This window comes from Perca flavescens, chromosome 3 (assembly GCF_004354835.1).
Source record: "Perca flavescens isolate YP-PL-M2 chromosome 3, PFLA_1.0, whole genome shotgun sequence".
Classification (NCBI taxonomy): Eukaryota; Metazoa; Chordata; class Actinopteri; order Perciformes; family Percidae; genus Perca; species Perca flavescens.
In genome coordinates this window covers 8,703,028-8,722,627 of record NC_041333.1, presented here as the reverse complement: position 1 = coordinate 8,722,627, position 19,600 = coordinate 8,703,028, and the positions used below count along the sequence as shown (strand labels likewise).

At 41.2% G+C, this 19,600-nt stretch overlaps 1 protein-coding gene across 6 annotated transcripts in view; it reads left to right on the top strand.

Annotated features, from left to right (window-relative positions):
• myo18ab (myosin XVIIIA b) overlaps positions 1 to 19,600 on the top strand; it is a 161,801-nt gene that overhangs the window by 27,936 nt on the left and 114,265 nt on the right. For 3 of the 6 annotated variants that reach the window (XM_028574604.1, XM_028574603.1, XM_028574602.1), the window contains exons 1-4: positions 9,540 to 9,671; positions 13,593 to 13,701; positions 14,097 to 14,129; positions 15,647 to 16,882. The exons of 2 other annotated variants lie outside the window; for them this stretch is intronic. In XM_028574604.1, coding sequence (XP_028430405.1) covers positions 13,663 to 13,701; positions 14,097 to 14,129; positions 15,647 to 16,882 — 1,308 coding nt within the window. In that variant the 5' untranslated portion in view covers positions 9,540 to 9,671; positions 13,593 to 13,662. Of the gene's footprint in view, positions 1 to 7,575; positions 7,755 to 9,539; positions 9,672 to 13,592; positions 13,702 to 14,096; positions 14,130 to 15,646; positions 16,883 to 19,600 lie in introns of those variants that run through there. One more of the 6 variants, XM_028574606.1, reaches the window with a different exon arrangement.

Below are 19,600 nucleotides of genomic sequence, written 5' to 3'. Positions count from 1 at the left end.
AACACCAACATGTTCCTATTTACATGTTGTGATTTATAGAGTCACAGTGTGTACAAAAAACAACGTAACATGAGACACAGCCATCTTCTAACGGTAAACAAACCGGGAACTATATTCTCAGGCAGGCTTGCTGCGAGCATATCACTCCGCCCAAGTACTATATTCTTCCGCCTGAGAATATAGTTCCCGGTTTGTTTACAGTTAGAAGACGGCTGTGTCTCATGTTACGTTGTTTTTTGTACACGCTGTGACTCTATAAATCACAACATGTAAATAGGAATATGTTGGCGTTATTTTGTCACTTATTTGGAGCAGTAGGATTACTGGAACAATTCACCTGCATGTTCTGTGCTGGCCTGATGCCGCTGGAGCCGTCAGACAGCGTAACAGCACGCACGGAGATGAGAAGGGTATGTATGGACTTGTCTAACTGGGGGTTACGGTAAATAAGCTAAATTCCCAATAAGTCGGCGTGTTCCTTTAAGTTGCACCTCAAGAAACTCAATCTGTTGCTGTTGTAAAAATTGTTTGGAAAAGGGCAGGCACTTAAAAAAAACTACCTGGCAGGTAATGGATGAAGCATCGGTCTATCACGTTTTTGCCGCTGTTGTTTTGAACGAATGATCGCGGCCGTCACACACACCTAAACCACCCCCGTAGCGGTCAGTAGCTCCTCCCCGATGCTGATTGGTTCGATAAGCTGCTGTTCAGACACAAACGCATTAGGTTGCAGCCTGACGGGATGGATTTTCGTATTTGTTTATTTTTTATAGAAATGTAAATGTGGTTTTAGGCACAGGTGTTGTTGGATTATTACACAAAAAAACATGTCAACGGTCATCCTAGTGGGGTTGCCAGGTTTGAGCTGTGCCCTGAATCAGAACTAAGTTTCACTATGTGTCTTTCCTTGTTCCACCAGCTGCTGGTGAAGATGAGGGTGTGTCATTCTGAGCAATGGCAGTCAGTTCAGGGACTGAATCAGTGTTTCCATCACAACCCCATCAACATGGGATTGTGTGTGTGTGTGTGTGTGTGTGTGTGTGTGTGTGTGTGTGTGTGTGTGTGTGTGTGTGTGTGTGTTGTAATTATTAGCATTTTTATACCAAGAAAATTAAAAAGACAGTTTGCAGAATTGAACCATTGAATTATAGCCATTTGGTAAACATTTATGAATAATGTAGGACATCTGTCACTTAGCAGATAGTGACAGTGCTAATGCAAATTTCACCAGTCAGTAGGGAACATTAGAGTATACTCCTGGGTGATTAGCGGAATGTCACTGGCGATTGAGGAAATGTACATTTGAATGTGGTTAGTGTAGTGTAGTGGCTGGAGCTCTGCAGCCTGAAGGAGATGTGTGCTGTGGGCTGTTTTCAAACTATGTATCTGCAAACTAAATAGTTGTGGCTTAGGAAAGTAGGAAGTGGGGCTACAATGCAGGGGACTATGTGTCTCACTGCCATTGACTTGTCTGTCCCTCGGTAATAAACCCATGCCATGTTAAATTTAGGTATGAACATTGTCTGCGTGCAGGAAGCGATGACTTGAAAGGAAAATAAAGTATTCTCAGTTTGACACAAACGTAAATCTATCATGTGTTCACTGAATTCCAGGACGACTAAAAGAGAACTAGAGCTGAGCACCAGTCTAACCATCGGACTTGATATGTACAGAAGTCTGACACCTCCAAAGGGGACATCGCAGGAGCATTTCTCAGTTGTCCGTCTCACGTGCAGCTGACGGAACAGATACGCCTCCGTTTGAAACAATCCAGCTGTAGGAAATAGTTGTGTCTGTATGGGTATTATTTTAGGAATAATAAGTGAGTAAATACAAAACTAAATGTCACTACTCAGCATACAGACATAACACAGGGGCTACAGTACATACAAGGAAAAACACTCAACCCCCACGTTTTTCATCAAGCTGAAACTTCTTGAGCTTAACCTACCGTAGCCTCTACTAATGCCTGTATGATTATTACAGAGGCGACCGGTCACCATATAGTTAGTGCATATCTGTCATAAACACTACTCGTCCCCAGAAATCATTTGACTATCTGATAGTTTCTCTGTCTGAATCCTCCTGACTGATGCTGTCTGGAGAAGCGTGTGGTGATGTCTTAACACCGAGCCCTTCCCTGTCTCAACATGATAAATGCCTCTCTGCTCTCTTCTCTCTATACTATGCAACAACCCTCACAGCCTTTCAGGGTGCTATTGGATAACTTGGAGATACGCCTGATAGGATATTTTACAAAAAATAAAATTGAGACAGTACAGTTTGTGGAAAGTTTTCTCTCAGCTGACATGGCTTTACATTAACTCTTGTACACATGACACACTCCCTTTCCATTCATAATTAAGCTACACTCTTATTACCAAAGACGGAGCCGCGTGTAGACTGTCAGCTGGACTAAAGCTGTCACTCATTCATTTCACAGCACAGTTTGTTTGCGCTTGATCTATATCACTGTGCTGTTCCCTCCCTTAGAATACCATGGCAGCCGCTGGGACATAATGGATAATAATGGAGGCTTTGTGTGGCTGCAGGATTCTAAAAAGCTCATGGAGCTTTTCCTGGTTCTCTGGCTCCATCTTGTGGTCCATAGGTAGAGGTGGTGGGAATCAAACGAAGCTGCAGAGGTTGTTATCTGCTGTCTGGGGATATGTGTCCTTAGTGGGTGGATAGTCCACTGTGTGTTAAGAAGGATTTAGTTTTGCTCTAGTAGTGACAGATGGAGAAAAGATCACTTGATGTGTTGCTCGTCTAGGAAAATGCAGCAAGTCCATACAGCAATCTTCAGGGCTCATACGTTTTGAAAAAACCTGGAAAAGTTATGGAATTTGAAAAATGCAAATTCCAGGCCTGGAAAGGTTTTGGAAACATAAAAAGACCCAGAAAGTTTAACACTGCATAATATGTCATTAATAAATGTATCGTCTTAACCTCAGCTTTGTATTTGTGGAGCGATATTATGAATCCCACTATGAACCACATACATTATCATTCATTTATAGTTAAACCTCTGAGGGTCAACTTCAACACAGATGTGTATTCTTATTGTATAATGTCGACTGACATTTTCAGGAATGCATAGTCATGGAAATTTGCCGAAAAGTATTGGTTAAAATGCGTATGAACCCTGAATCTTGGATGGGAGAAAAACGTGCTCTGGTCTTTTTGCCATTTCTTTAAACCAATCACAATTGTCAGAGAGCCACGGTGCCTCTGCAAAAAAGCCTCGGGAAGGAACTTGTTTTGGTGGAACATGTGTACGTTCAAAAGTTGCTTTAGTCGTGCAACAGAAAACTCAGATTGGACAGATAGTCTAGCTAGCTGTCTGGATTTACCCTGCAGAGATCTGAGGAGCAGTTAACCATAGTCCTCAGGAATCCACCGGAGGTTCGAACGCCAACGAAAAAGAAAGACATCTGGCGGAATAGCCAGCGGCTCCTCAACAATCAAAAAAACACGGAAGTGGAAGGTCGTGGGTATAGACTAAGGAAAAACTAAAGTCAGAGCTGTATTATTAGTAGGGCTGCACAATATATTGTTTTATTATCGTCATCACGCTATCAACTGGCGCAATAAACCCATCACCAAAGACACTCCGTGTTAGTTTAAAGAACTGGACGTCCGTGTACGGGCTTATCTGCTAATGTTAGCTGCCAACCGTTACCTTGAAACCATCCAGCAAATAGACGGTACCGTAGGGGTGATTTAACGTCACCGCTCATTTTACACACAGTTTAACAACAAAACTAAACGCTGAGTGAACATTACTAGCTACGTTTTTCATGTTGGTTTAGAGCGGTATGCACCGCCACTATGCTGTCAACCTAGAGGAAACACTGCTGCCTGGAGTTTACCTTGTTTTTGGAATGACTCCAGAAGTGATTCGCTCCTTTTGTCTTTCTGCCCCCTGGCTAAAAAATCCTCGTGCTCTTTTGTGTGGTGCTTTTTTTTTTTTTTAAATGTTTGATTGCGTTCGTAGTGTTGTACGACGCGAGGGAGCTTCAGCCTCTCTGAATTACAGCTTTGCAAACATTGCATTTTGCTGTCTTGCTCTGCGGTGTTTCCAGTGTGAAGTATTTCCACACAGCGGACATGTTGCTGGCTGCGAACTGCGGAATGGATTTCCTGAGCGGGGGCGTGTCTCATAACTCTGTGTCTCATTGAGCCGCGCCTCCGTTCAGGAAATCCATTCTAGAGTTTGCAGCCAGCTAGCAGACTAGCCGGCAGGAATCACCTGTGGACTCATTTCAGCAGACGTTAAAGCGCGGACATGGCTCATGGATATCGGATATCTCCACAGGTTGGATCGGGAAAATCCGATACGTGAATAACGCTGGTATCGGTCCCGATACCGATACTGGATGGGATCGGCCCTAAGCCTAATAGCTGAAGTTCTTGTGAATGGTTTAAAGTTTGATTGGTGTCTGTCGGTGAAAGTATGAAGTAGGAGTAGCATTTTGAAGAAGAGGATTTGAAGCCTGCTCTCATTGACTTTAATTGTAAACAATATTTTTAAAAAGCTTAATATTTTAAATAGCAGAACAAATTTAGAAGTCCCATCATGTGCTTAAAGAGCTGAACATTTTTGAATTTGAATCATTTGTTTTTTTGCAGCTGAACGTATGCAGAAGTTAGAGGTGACCAAAGAAAGTTGAAGAATGAAGTGAATGAATCAGCATTCACACAATTAACTACTTTTAAAGTAGTTCTTCGGGGGCAGAATGATGTGGTATCGGATCAGTGCATAGATTCCAACATTTTGGGCTGTATGGAAGGATTTTCAGATACTGGTATCTGAAAATGTACATCAACTCTGATGGGTACATTATGTCCCTTTTTCATGTTTTGGGAGGATGTTGATTTATTTATTTTTTTTGGATGTACAAAGCACATAACAATGACTCTTAAAAGTGTTGTGCCTCAAGCCAATGTTGCATTAGTCAATATTTAACCAAAACGCTGATCCCGTCCTTAACTAAATGTTTATTTATTGACTCAACATCCCAGCAAGAACTTTTACTATTGCTTCATGTGCTCAGTGTTGTAGGGAAAATCTGCTGTCTGCTAATGTCACCGAAAGACAACATCAGCAGTATTGACGGCAAAATAGGCTACAGAATTTTTAATTACATTTATACCTGCATTTATATCAAAACCTCGAGACTTTCAAACATCAATATGTCATTTATTAATATGTATTTGTGTATTAATGACATATAAACATCTTTTCCTATTCTATTTTGCTTGGAAACTCTTCCAACACGCTTGCGTGTCGCGTGAGAAAAAGGCGTCGGTTCTATTTCTAGCAGGCGCGCGTTTTCGGCGCGGCTCGAGACGTGCGTGTCACGCAGGCAGTGTGTAAGCTCTAACCTCAGGGCTCCAGACCGCGACCAAATGGTCGCATTTTGCGACTGAATTTTACATCCAGTCGCACATGTGCGACCAGCAAATTTGCCCCCGTTTTTTACACGTTAAATGTCGAAATGTAGGTACAAGCTTATCTGTCCTCTCTGAAAACTGACAGAGAGCGGTGCTCCGACACAAACACACACACACACACGCAGAGGTGCGATCGGCGCAAACTACGTCGGCTGTTTGGTTGAAGTCACCGTGAGTGATGCCGATAAAGTGGTTTCAAGTATGGTTACAGTTTTTAAAAACTTCACACAGACAGCGTTTGCTGCGATATGATATTAAAAACAGTCACGGTGCTGTTGATACTTCCTCTGAGACAAGCAGCAGGCTCAACAGTGTGCAACTGTGCCCTGGTGACTGACTGACAGGCTGAGGCTGTAAGGCAAGGCAACTTTATTTCTACAGCACCTTTTCACCTTTCAGCAACAAGGCAACTCAAAGTGCTTAACATGAAACATTAAAGAGCAATTAAAAACGGTCATGATGAAAATACAACAGGCTAAACAAGTTACAGTGAGTAAGAAATTAATAATTATTCAATTTAACAGGTTGTAGGGATGGGTTTGGGAGGAGAGAGGGAGGGGTTTTATTTTTATTTTTGTTTAATTTCTTTAGAGTGTAACATATTCTAATAAAATAACATAATGTTCTAAGTACATAGGATAAATAGGTTTGGAATTATTTTTACAACTGAAATAATTGTTTTGTAATTACAGAGGGAAAGTACCGAAAAAATTGACCATAATTTCAGGTATCTGTACCAATATTGGTTCAGATGTGAAAGGTACCCAACCCTAAGGGTAGTAGCCTAAACAATACATGTTTAATTTTAAGGTGAATTACCAGAGTTGGTATATTTTTAAAATTTTGTTTACTGTCATGACAGCAATGGTGCATTCTATGTTGCATCTTCAAAATTGACACTGAATTTGAAACATCACACTGTAATTTCTGCATCTATTATCAAAGTATTTATTAGTAATACAGTGGAAATTAGTAGAAATGTGAATATTTGGTTAGCATGTTGATTTACGGTGTGTGCCCCTAAATTTTCTGGTTGCGCCCCTAAAATTTTCAGTAGGGGGCCACTGTGCTCCTAGTGAAAAAAGTTAGTCTGGAGCCCTGAACCTGTTTACATGGGAGCCGAAATATAAACGGACACGCCACACAGCTGACACGCTCACGCCACGCAGCCAGTGTGTAACTGGCCTTAGGGCGCTTTCACACCTAGAGTTCAGTGGACTCGAATGATTGGGGGGGTTAAGTTGCAACACTGTTGCATTTTTCATTTGGTTTGGTTCGCTTTCACACTGCACTTTGACAAACGCACCGAACGCTGTATACCCACGTCACGCGGTCGAAAGTGGTCGCTTGCTCATTGGACAGAATATCAGAAACTCGCCAACACTTCTGGTCTGCGAAATAATGGAGCACCACCACATTTCTAGTTGTATTAGTATATTAGTCTAATATTTGAAAACAAAGCAAACCATGTGAGCGGCGAGTGACTGAGAGAGTGAGATGATGATGTCACACAGGCAACCAGCGACGTGTGCTCAGAACAGCTTATGGATCTGAAAGTCGTCGTCCTTTTAAATCATATATAAGTCTGTAAATTGTGTGCCAGGTTGAAATTGCAGGTTAGTAAATGCTCTGTATCTGGTTTCCTTCCTACATTTGGGTCAGATCGTGTTCTCACCTGAAGTGAACCAAACTCTAGTTCAAACAAGGTAGGTGTGAAAGCAACTTAACTTTCCCCATTTTTGTTACATCCTCCGTGTTTCCAACTTGATAACTTGCAGGCTGGGTCAGTCCTGCTGTTGCATTTGTCCATCGCTGCAAGAACATGCGTTTGTTGGCGTAAGAGGAGTGTAAAGCAGTGAACAGAGCTTTATTTTTTACTAGTATGAGAATACACTTTTGCATGAGCTTTTTATTCTACTGTAGTAAAGTTTTGAGAGGCAGCGTAACCTCCCAAGCAGATGGCGAGCTGTTTTTCATTCATCGGCAGCAGTGAGGGGAGCCTGTGTATTATTTCCGGTAACATGTTACCGTCTGCTTCTGCTTTTCTTTGCACCGCCGCGCTTTAAATGCTCAGACTTCTTCCTCTCTGCTGCACAGATCAGTTTCACACAGGAAGACGACGCAACTTACAACACATTCAAATGTAGACAATAGAATATTATAGTCCTGTCTATTTACTGAAACACATGGTAGGAAAGCAGAGCCAGGAGCAGGTTTTAGTCAGATTTGATGTTCAGGCAGCTGAGGTACTGGACGTGGGATTGAACTGCCGAACGATGACTGGACAAAATGTAAAGGTAGGTTGCCAACAGCCGATTGGACGGAGCATCATGACTCTAGTTTCTACGAACATTCAGGAATCAAGCGAAACGCAAACGTCTTTTAATACATTTACATTTTGAATTAGAAGAAATAGCTATCCAGCTAGCTGACATGGCTGTTGAGCTACTATAACTTCAGTTTGTTAACGTCTTAATTAAGCCATTTTATGGGTAACCATCATTGGTAGAAGAAGTATTCAGATCCTTTACTTCAGTAAAAGTACTATTACCAAACTGTAAAAATACTCTGTTACAACTAAAAGTCCTGCATTGAAATTGTTACAAAAGTATAAGACAGTAAAATCTTCACATTTTAGAAAGTGGAAAGGATCCAACCAGTTGTGTGTTTAATGGTCTAATCATCTCAGCTGGACTTGTAGGTCCTTATATTGTTGGCTAGTTTCATTCATAATAAAACATCAGATTTTATAAACTACAGTTGTTTTGTGTGCAGAAATCTTAATGTGTAAAGTAACTAAAGCTGTAACAGATGAATGCAGTGGAGTAGAAAAGTACAATATTTCTCTCTGAAATGTAGCGGAGTAGAAAGTGGCATGAAAAGAAAAGACTCATGTAAAGTACAAGTACCTCAACATTTGGACTTAAGTACAGTACTGGAGTAATTGTACTTAGTTACATTCCACTACTGGTAACCATGATTCACCATATGAACACTGTCTGCAACTTGTTCTCACAATGTAGTGTTAAATTGAGGACATTAAGTTTGTTCCTTTGCATCCTGTCATTTCCCCCTGTGTGTTGCCTCCAGTGCTGAAACAATTAGTTTACTGTCTTATTAATTGTTATTTATCAAACATAAATGCCAACAAATGTACGGTTCCAGCTTCTCTTAGCTGTGAGGATTTTCTGTTTTTCTTTTTCATGCCATTGTAAATGGATTCTATTATCTATAGGGTTGTGGACTGTCGGGTCCAACAAGACATTTCAAACATAATTTTTGGGATATGGGAAATTGTGACGGTCCCTTTTTAGCCACACTACTGCTGCTAAGTGATGCACACAGCAGTAGTGAATCCAAGGGTTCACTGTGCCACATGTATGTTTAACATTAAAAGATGCTTTATAAAATCATGCCAACAATTATTATTATAATAGCTTAGTATTCTATGGGGGAAAAATGTGGCTTTAGGCCACCCTACACGTTATTGTAGGCCCAGTTTAAGATGCAACTTATTTTTATACAATATAGGGGCCCCCTGCTCCGTCTCTCTTTCAGTTAAGGGGTCCTTGGTTTAAAAAACATTGAAGACCTCTGTTATAAAGTTCAGTTTTCTGCTGATGTTTTCATTCAACTAACTAAAGTAATAAACAAAAAAATTCTGAGTGTCTTTTGCAATATGTTGCAGCCTTTCGCGATGTATTGCGCCAGTTGATATCGCGATGACGATTAAAAAGCGATATATTGCGCAGGCCCACCTACAAAATGAGCATTGTTTTCATCGACGTTAACGGTCCCCTCAGCTGCGTTGACATGGATACACACACAGAAGCAGCTGAGACGACAGCAACTGCAGCAGCATGTGTGGGGAACAGTGTGGCTGCTGATTGGATGGTGGAGATGGTGGGGGGTGGGGGGAGTTCATGGCAGACCTGTCCAGGCTAGAGAGCAGAGGCTCCTATTTTTACCCCTGCTCAACACCCTCATATCACAACAGCTGTCCCCACATCTCTTGTCTGTCCTCTGTCAGGAATAGCTGGCCTATCAGAGTGCTCCCCCCCCCCCCTCTCCTCGGCTCTGCTGTTTCCCTCTCCGCTGTGGGTCTCCAGCCGGTTGCTCAGATCTCCTCGACTCTGGACAGTTTTTGATTTTTTTTATCGTTGACCTGTGGGAACGATTTGGATACAGGAGTTGTGGAATTACTTCACTAACAGGTAGAACAGCGTGTGATAACTTGTAACGAGAAGCGGGATCTTTTGTGGAAAATAGCGTGGGCCCCCCCGAGATCCCTCAGCCGGTGATACTATTTTTAGACTCCAGTTAGCTGAGGAGGCAGCTTGAGTGGTTTGTGGAAAGTAACATTTTACAATAGCGGCTTTTGCGCCATTGTGACAGTTCCCCTTTTTCCTACTCGGGGTGTTCATCAGTTAGAGTGGTAGAATTTAGAAGTAGACGTTTTTTTTAATAGGAGGATGGTGGGAAATGTAGTTGAGACTGAAATTCTAGTGCACATCCATGTTGTGTTTTCAGTTCATCTTGAACATGTGTCATTAGCTGTGCTACTCTGATAAGGTCTTTTATTGTATGAAGGGGCCTAACTTGCCCCCCACCAGGCCTAAGCCACTGGGAATTATTGTTTTTTGTTTTTTAAACTACAGTTACAGTGAGACGGCTCGCTTGGAAACTTAGACATAGTCATATCTTCAAATCGCCAAGTAGATTTTAGCACTGACTTAATGTAGGGCCCTATAGAATCTGTCTTATAACTTTTTTTATATTCTCAATTTCGCGATTTCATCGATTATTCTGTTATCACAGAAACTACTGGACTCTACATTCATGCTGCCATCAGTCTGTGACTGGCCCCAGCCGGGCCCTTGTTGGAAATAAAGACACTTGCCACCGGGCTGAACAACTTTTTGGGGGGGAACCACTGGTGTGTATGTTACTTTGACTTTGAGCAGACTTTAGGACACATTGTACCTCGATGATTCTTCATTATCATCATCATCATTCTACACATTTCTGTTGTTGAAATGTCTGATGCCGAGATGAAGGTTTTGTTTTACAATAAGGACAAGTTTGGTGTCATCTAATGCCGTTCTTTGTTTTGAATATCAGTTATTTTTCATACACCGCTATGTATACGTGAAAAATCTAGGAACGGATGATTTCAGCCATATTGCCTCGTTTTCATAACTCAGGGAATTATAGCCTGTTGTGACAGGACTATAATATATAATTTTTATTTATTTAAAAGGTACAATGCACATCAATTGACATTTTTTGTTTACACTCAAAATGTAAAAGGCCAGAGTTAGCAAAAAAGCTAATTTTCATCTGTAGTCCTTTGGCAGGTCAACACATCATCATATTAAATTAATAAAAAGAATACAAGAAAGATAGAAAGAAAATTTAAAAAAGAAGAAGAGGAGAAAAAACGAGAGGGACAAAAAATTATAAAATATAGAAAAAATAAGTACAATACAAAGAAGGGCAGTACCTAGGATGAGGTAAACCAGCTATTGATGATTGCAGTTTTGATAGTTTTGAATCCATCTTTTGAGTGTGATTTTAAATAATAGATAGCTAGTGCTCTCTCTGAGTTCAATAGGAAGGCAGTTCCAATAATTTGAGGCCCCTACTGAGAAGACTGTTTGGCCAAACTACTACGTCTATACACAGTCTCCCCTGGTGGCTGCCCTACTTGCCCTGCCACTGCTGTTCTTCTGTTGTATAAATTCACTCAGTGGTGGAGGTGCAAGCCCATGTAAAATTGTGAAAATGAGGCCGGCATCTAGATAATGTAAAAGACTGTCAAAATTAAATAAGTGGTATTTAGTAGTGATATGGCAGTGGTGATAGCTGACAGGTTTTTGATCTAGTTCACCTCCACGTCTGTCTTTTGTGCATTCACATTGAATAAAGATTTTTTTAGATAGACCGTTAACATAATTCTTCATTCTGAGATCAATTGTGTGGCTAAAATGTTATTGAGTTATTGTTAACGATTTCCACTTCAGTCTTCATAAATCTGCAACAAACCACACAATCGTTGTAATAAATATACAATATACTCCTTACATATTCCTAACATGCTAACTCACTCTGCTGTAATATTATCAGATGATCAGAGGTCTTCCATTGGGTTACCAGTGTGTAAGTCCTAACCCAGGACCAGGACAAATCAAATCAGTCCCATTATATTGCCGCAGAATTCAACTCTGTGTATCGATATGTCTCATGTATGTCTCACACCTTCATAGAGCTGGGCGATATGGAGAAAATCAGATATCACGATATTCTTGACCAAAAACATTGATATCGATACTGCAACAATATTGTAGGGTTGACAATTGGTGCTTTTCTACAGTGAGATTTTAGATAATCATCATTTCAAGTAAAATTATGGAGAAAAAACATTTTTTTTCCAGCTATATACTGACTGTGTTTACATGCATACACAAAAATAGTGTTATGTTAAAGCAAATCTGCAGTTCTTCAAATGATATTCCCTCAACAGATTTTCTGAGAAAGTTACATTAGTATGTGCTTGTTATTATCAGTTTAGATAAGGTAATTGTACATCACGATATGATTCCATTGAAAGACGATAAATTATCTGAGGGGACCCGAGTGGGTTCTCTATCGGCTCAGACATTGTTGCTGCTTGGACTGTTCAGGTTGACCATGTTTTGGTTATACATACTTGAGTATATTTGGACTGGGTCCCTTTCAGATGTGCCTCCTTTTTTTTGAAAATGAATTGATGCATGTTGGGTTTGGTTTTCCCATGGGTCTGATCTTTTGATCTGTGGGTCAACAGAAAAGAAATGGTGATTGTGAAAATATTCCATTATGAAATGTGCTTACATTCAATGTTTTCCTGGGAGACAGTATGGTAGAATGGTTTGATAGTTGGTGTTGTTTATTTGTACATCTTAGTATTAAAAACAAGAGGTTTGTGATGTGTGACTTCAGCACTGCCTTTGTGGGTACTATGTGCCTTGTTAGGCTTTCTCTAAGAGAGTAATCTAGCCCACAGCCCTGTCTAATCCAAAAATAAACATGTTAGTCAGTGTGCTAATTCAGTGACCACTGATAAAAGCCACTGACCGCGAGCCAGACCTGGACACTGTCCCATACCCAGTGAAAGGCTTAAAGGCCTGCAGTCCAAGTCAGACTTTTGGAGACCATCTTTGCTCTGTTTAGTGTAAAGATGAATATGATGCATTAGACCTGGCAAAAAATCCTTGACTTAACCCTTTACAATTTCAACTTCAGGCAGACAGTTGTTTAGAAGCAAACCTCACCTGTCCTGAAACAGTGTGACCACTATCCCAAAAATGACACTGCCTGTTTTTAGATTGTGATTTATGTATTTGTCTACTGATATGGAGTTAAAACCAAGGAAGGAAAGGACTGATCACATCGCAGTCACATTGTATCAAATCCATACAGTGCCTACTCATCTGACAGCAATTGGCAGTGGTAGTTTACATGAAAGACCTTTTAGAGTTCAAAGGTGGGTTTTAGTGTGTAGTTTTCTTTTTAGATGGAGATCGGAGGCTGTAGTGGGGAGGGGGCGATGTGGATGAAATCATCCGCCTATGCACCTTTATGCTGTCATCATTATATGATGATATAGTAAATGATCTGGAGATATGGTTTACAGATATTTTTAGTAATTAATTCATGGCGAATCCAGTTTTTTGAATATCTGACAGGTCAAAATACTTTATTTCATTGATCTACAAATAATATAGAAACATCCAGATATGCAGTGTGGCTAAATCTATGACTGTAGACAACTTTATATTGTCTCATGGTATATATCATGAGACAATATTATAATATATAATATTAAAATATAATATTCATATATCATCATCGGCCAACCTGAAGCTCAAGTGACATCATTTCATGGTAGTTAAAATGTATCGTTCGTAATCCCTGAGCAGGTGCTGGCATCGCTTTGGTTAGAGCTAATGCTCCTGCTCTAATCGCCTGTTCATCCTCCACTTCTCCTAGTCCCTATGCACTGCTTTACCATCAACATGTGGCTCTGCCCACATTGAAAATGCAATGATTCCCATTTCCATTCATCTGTCTTCTCACCATTCTTCCTCTCCTAGCTCCCCTCCATCTCCTCTTCCTCCTGCTCTCATCTCATCCGTCACAGCCCATGACAGCAGATCAGCCAACATGGCATTCTCACATCGCTTTTCCTTCTGGGAGCAAAAGGGAAGTCTCATTTGGACATTTCATAAAGCACTCTCACACTGCATGGTATTACAGTGTTTTAAACTGTGCATTAACATGTGTGTCTTTAAATGCGTGTGCCCTTTTGCGTGTATCACACTAAGAATGTGATGGCTTTCACTCTCATCTTTTTATATGTTATAGCAGCTGTGACTCTGTACCACCTATGCCATTTGCTGGACACATAACCATCAAATTGCAAAGTGCATCAAATTATTAGTTCTTGAAATAGTTGGACATCCTGTATCTTAAGAAAGATGTTGCAGTAGAAGATCAGAAAATGTGCATGTTTTGAGATTTGCACGGTGTGATGGACAACAGCTTCATGTAGTGTTGAGGTTTTGATCTAGTTTTCCTTTTTATATCAACACATTTAGATTAAAGAAGATAACAAGCCAGGAAGCAAAAGTGTAAGTAAAAATGGTCCTTTTTACTTGTGGTCGTCAGATTCATGTTGGAGCTTTCTTAGTCTGCCAGGATCAATCCAGCTCATGTGATATATCTAGGTGTTTTTTGGAGGGAACTATGTCCAATTTCTTGATATATCGTAATACATATTTTTAGGTAGAAGTCGACTGATTGAAAGTTAGGGTCAAACGCATAACTAATTGAGATCAGACTTGGCAAAACATGGGCGTGGAAGAACATTTTTATATTCATATCCTGAACCTCTCACTTATTTCGGTGAGCTTTGCTTGCATTAGTGTTTCATGTGGGATTCAGAAAACGCTTCTTCATGTACACAGCCGTCATAATACACATTTCAACCTGATGAATGGTACCCGTACATGAGTAGGTGCTTGTTGATGAGATTTGATCATAGTAGTCCAAAATAGGGCTGCACGATTATGGTCAAAATGATAATCACGATTATTTTGATCAATATTGAGATCACGATTAATTATCATGATTATTTGTTGATTTTAACCAAAACAAATTTTATTGTCACATAGGCTAATTATAACTGCTTTTACATCCATATTGTGCTACATTCCTGTTAATACCTCCATATTGTGCTACATTCCTGTTAATACATCCATATTGTGCTCATTCCTCCTTAATTGAAGGATACTGTGAATGAGTATGCCATTTCAGCTGTTGTGCGACCACTTTCCACACATGCACGTTTGCCGTAAGGTATCTACCTGACGAAATAGCAATGCAGATTTCATTGGCTCATTACACTGCTACTTATATGTCTGCGTTGCGCTCTGATGCTCCGAAACCCACGTTAGAGGCAACATAAACATTGCTGCATGCTAGTAAACACTAATAACACGTTACACAGCAGGTAGCGTTAGCCTACCGTTAGCTACAGTAAACACTAATAACACGTTACACAGCAGGTAACGTTAGCCTACTGTTAGCCACAGTAGTAACTGGATTAAACACAGCTAAAATGCTGACAGCTAAACGGTGTAGTGTGACAGGATTTCCAACAACGGGACGTCAAACAGTCTGCTGCTAAAGCTATGAGCTAACAGACACAAACTAGCACTATAGTCACTGCTGAAAAACAAAACAGACGGGATAAAATGTTGCGTTTACTGGTAAACATTGTGACCGGCTTATGATGACCGACTGCTACCCCTTGGCCAGTCACGGATGGGTGCTCTATCTATTACAGCTGTAGAAATGTGTTGAGGATGACTTGTGCTTGTAATAATATCTTCATGTCATACTGTAAGCATTTGGTACTAAGTTTTAACATATTACCCATCAGTCAAGTCTCCTAGACATTCTGGGTTCCTCATAGCATCTTAAGTGTCCTGCGAACGCTCCTGAAAATACCTCTTTTTGGGGATTTCGGGGTGTATTAAGCAACAAGCTGTTCAGTCCTCATAAATATTTTGATCATTATAAACATGATGCCTGGATTTTCTTTCAATATTCTCGCTTATACCTCCTCTCTTTCCTCTCTGAGTAGTCAGACAGTGAAGGGCTGCCCAGCCGGGCCAAGTCTGTGCCAGCTCTAGACCCTGGCAGGGGGTTATTCCGGTCAACAAGTCCCCCATCAGTTTCCCATACGGAGTTGAAAGCCCGGGTCAGGAGTCCCTCCCCACCTAAAGTCAGGACACCTGTTAAAGTACCAGAACGCTTCAAAAGCCCTGAGCCACCGTCAAAGAAGGCAGAGCAAATTAGGAGTCCTGAACCACCACAAGCTCCTCTGAGCCCACAGCCAGTTATGAACGGTGAGCGAGAGCAAAATGGCATAATGGGCAAAAGTGTGGCCAACGGTACAGCCAATAGTGATATTAACGTTCCAGGCAGCAGCACCAACCAGATGGATACCACGGAGGACAAGGGTCTGACACGTAAGAAAGTAGTGAAGGTGGTTCGTCGAGTTGTCAGGAAGGTCCTGCCCGCAGAAGAGGACGAGACCACTGTGCCAACACAACAGTCAGGCAAAGCACCACAAGCAGCCAGGCCTACTGCCGAACCAGTTAAAGCAGCGCCAGCACCAGCTCCAGTGCCGAAGGCCCCCATGATGTCAGGGTTCTCTTTTAAACATGACGCGGTCAAAACGGAAGACGACATTTCACGAGGGTTGACAAACCTCATGGTCAGAGGCAGGACAAGGGAGCCCCGGCCACGAATATGCAAGGATGATCGACCAGAAAAATTAGAGTTGGAGAAGATAAATGAGAAGAAAGAGGAAAAAGTCGTTGAGCCACAGCAGATAAAAGAGAAGGAGGATAAAACCACCGTAAAGCCACAGGAGGTCAATTCCAAACCTACAAGCTCTGGTCCAGGCGTACAGCTTGTCAAATCACCTGTGGCTGCTGGAAACCCAACCAGTATGGCTTCTGAGCACGCGGCTCCAACATCTTCCAAATCGACCCATTCCAGACCCTCCTCTCTCCCACCAGTTGTTGGCTTTATCCCGGCTCCTAAGCCCTCACCCTTGTCACCGCCCCCTGGCTTCATACCTGCGCCAAAACCAACTGCGGCAACAAAACCCGCCCCTAAAAATCTTCAGTCTACCACCCCAGTGGCCCAGAAATCTTCCTCCGTCTCTCCTTCATCACGTTTCATCCCAGCTCCTAAACCCTCTCCGCTCAAAACTCCTGTGAGCCCCGATCCTCCCCGTCCCACTCTTAGTCCACTGTCTCTCCCTCAAGGAGTCATTTCAATTCAACAAACTGCTGTCAGTCAACAAGAGGTACGCAGTCCACACTTTGCATGTCTGCTCAATATGTGGGACATTGGTGTGGAAAGCGCATGGCCATTTGAAATGCATGTTTGAAATATAAGAGCACTTTAGAGTTTGCTTACTGACACCACGTGTGTGTGTAACCTCGGTGTGGCACGGTTTTAGAGTCACTTGATAGCCATTGTAACCTAGCTACGGAACATGAAAAAGGAACACAATATATTGTTAACCTTTCCTCAGAATAACTAGGGAAACGTTAGACACTAAAAGAATACTTTGCTGGCCTTCTGTTCAACACAAGAAAGGGTTTCAACATCCAGGAGTGTTGTGTGTCTTGTAAAGTTATAGCTGGAATGCGTTGGTTTTCTAGTGTGCATGCTGAATAAAGCACCTTTGGACATTTACTTTGGGAGTACTACTAACACAGTCTCTTCAAAACAGATTCCACAATAAGCCAAGATACTGCAGTATGTAATGAGTGTCCTGTAGGCAGTGTTGGGAAAGTTCACTTTCTACATGAACTAGTTCAAAGTTCAGTTCATACATTTTAAAATGAACTAGTTCAGTTCATAGTTCATACTTCAAAATGTTGATCTAAGTTCACAGTTCCAAAAATGAACTAGTTCATAGTTCTTTTTTTCCATATGCTGCTTCAGTTCAATGTGCCGTAAGATTTTTCCCATCCTCACCGACCTTGTCATAAAACTCGTTTAAATCATCATATGACGCCTCCTTGCTGCTCTGTCGCCTCCATGCTGCTTTTATTTTTGATGACTCATGCGGCGGTGCGACACTGGTGGCTGGTGTTGCCAGATTGGGTGTTTTTTCCGCTACATATTAAGGCCTGTTTACGGTGTGGTTTAGCCGGGTTTTCGCCTGGAAGGCTTTATAGAAATCTGGCAACCTATTGAACAAAGTTAAAATGAGAGAGCGTGGCGTTCACAGACACCAGAATTAACGAGTTCACAGTAACGTTCATCAGGCAGTAATACGGTATGTTCAGTTCACGTTCGCCCAAAATATGAACGAGTTCATGAACTATCGTTCAATGAACGCGTTCAGGCACAACACTGCCTGTAGGAAACAAAAGTCAAGACAGTGTTTGATTTGTAAGAGGACATTAGATTTTGGTCTAGAACAAGAAAAGGGTGTGTTGAACGTTTTTGCTTAATCCTCAGTGGGAAAGAGACTGTAGTCAATGTTGTGCATTAGCCTGGCAAGCTAAATGTCAGTAATGAATCTAATAAAGCAAAATTAATGGCTCAGGTTAGGTCCAGGTCTCAAATTTTGCGGAACCACTTGGGCTTACCTGAGTCGAGTTATAAAGATGCGGGTTTGGGTCTCAGCTTGGTGCATAGGCGGAAAAAGACATGATTAACAGACTGCCATGGTACTGTATATTGGAGGTCCCCAATGGATGTTTTCTTCATGGTTTTGGTAGCTCGCTCCCTGACCTTTTCTGTGGTGCCTTGACCAGATCACAATTTCCTCTTGAGCAGTGTCTCGTGAAGTAATTACTGGAATGCCATGAATTTAGCTGATAACATTTTAGCTCCCAAGGGGATAAACCCTTTAGATTGTAATGACCTCATGTCTTTTTTCTATTAGGGTACTACCCTTAAGACAAACTACATAGAAATAAAACTGTCTTATATGTTGTGTCTGACATGTTCAACAGTCAGAAGATTTTGGTCTTTGGTCTTTTGTTTCTGGGCACTGAACAAGTCAAGTCGTTTTATTTTACAAGTGCTCCTGGGCAGGAGTAGGAAGTATTTGTTAACTTCCTGACCACAATTTCCCATTCTGGTGTCCTATCAGTCACCGGCAATTTATTTCCTCATCAACTTTCTAACTTCTTCAACAAACTTGGTTTGGCTTTCAAAATAGCAAGTTGTTAATTTGTTACGGATTATAGAGGTTTTTGTGATTCTGCAGATTTGAGAAGATTGCTCTTTTTGAGATTTACCAACCTTAAACCCCTTTCTGTTGAGTCCACAGTACCATCAAAACAGGGAGGACAGTCACCACTTTTTTCACCCATTTTACAAAGGCCACAGTCCCCCCAGCCTAGTGTGTCTAGTCACCAACAGGAGATCCATGTAGAGCCAATTAACTGCAGTGCTGCATTCAGGGAGAGAACCTCAAAGTATAACCCATGAACAGGCACAGATTGCACAGCTCTCCAGAAACTTTACAGATGGCAGAAATGGTCACAAAAAAGCTTTTTTTTCTTGTTGAATTTGTGCAACTAAGACTCGATTTGGTCTCAAAACATGCTGCCTCTCACTGAGCAGTACAGTAACATTAGGAATCTGCTGCTAGATTCTCAAAGCATACCAGTGACCGTATCATATTTTGGGATTAAGGGATGTAGTAGATTGGAAATCCATTTCTTTGCTGGAAAGATATTAACTTCCGTATGAGAAATATTCATGACACAAATTCAACCTCCATGGTGTTCTTATTGCCATGATAAATATTTGTGTTGGATTAGGGTCAGGGTTTTGCCCCACAGGAACGCCAATATTTGTTTATATATTTCCTTGGTACTGTACATTGATTTGCTGTGCTGGGTTGGAGCAACTTATGTCTTGGAAATATTCTTCTGTTAACCAGTAAATTGTATTGTTGTGTGCGTGTGTGTGGCATTGGTTTTCTAGTGTGCATGCTGTTTGGAGCACCTTTGAACATTAACTTTTGAGATTCCACAATAAGCCAAGATGCTAT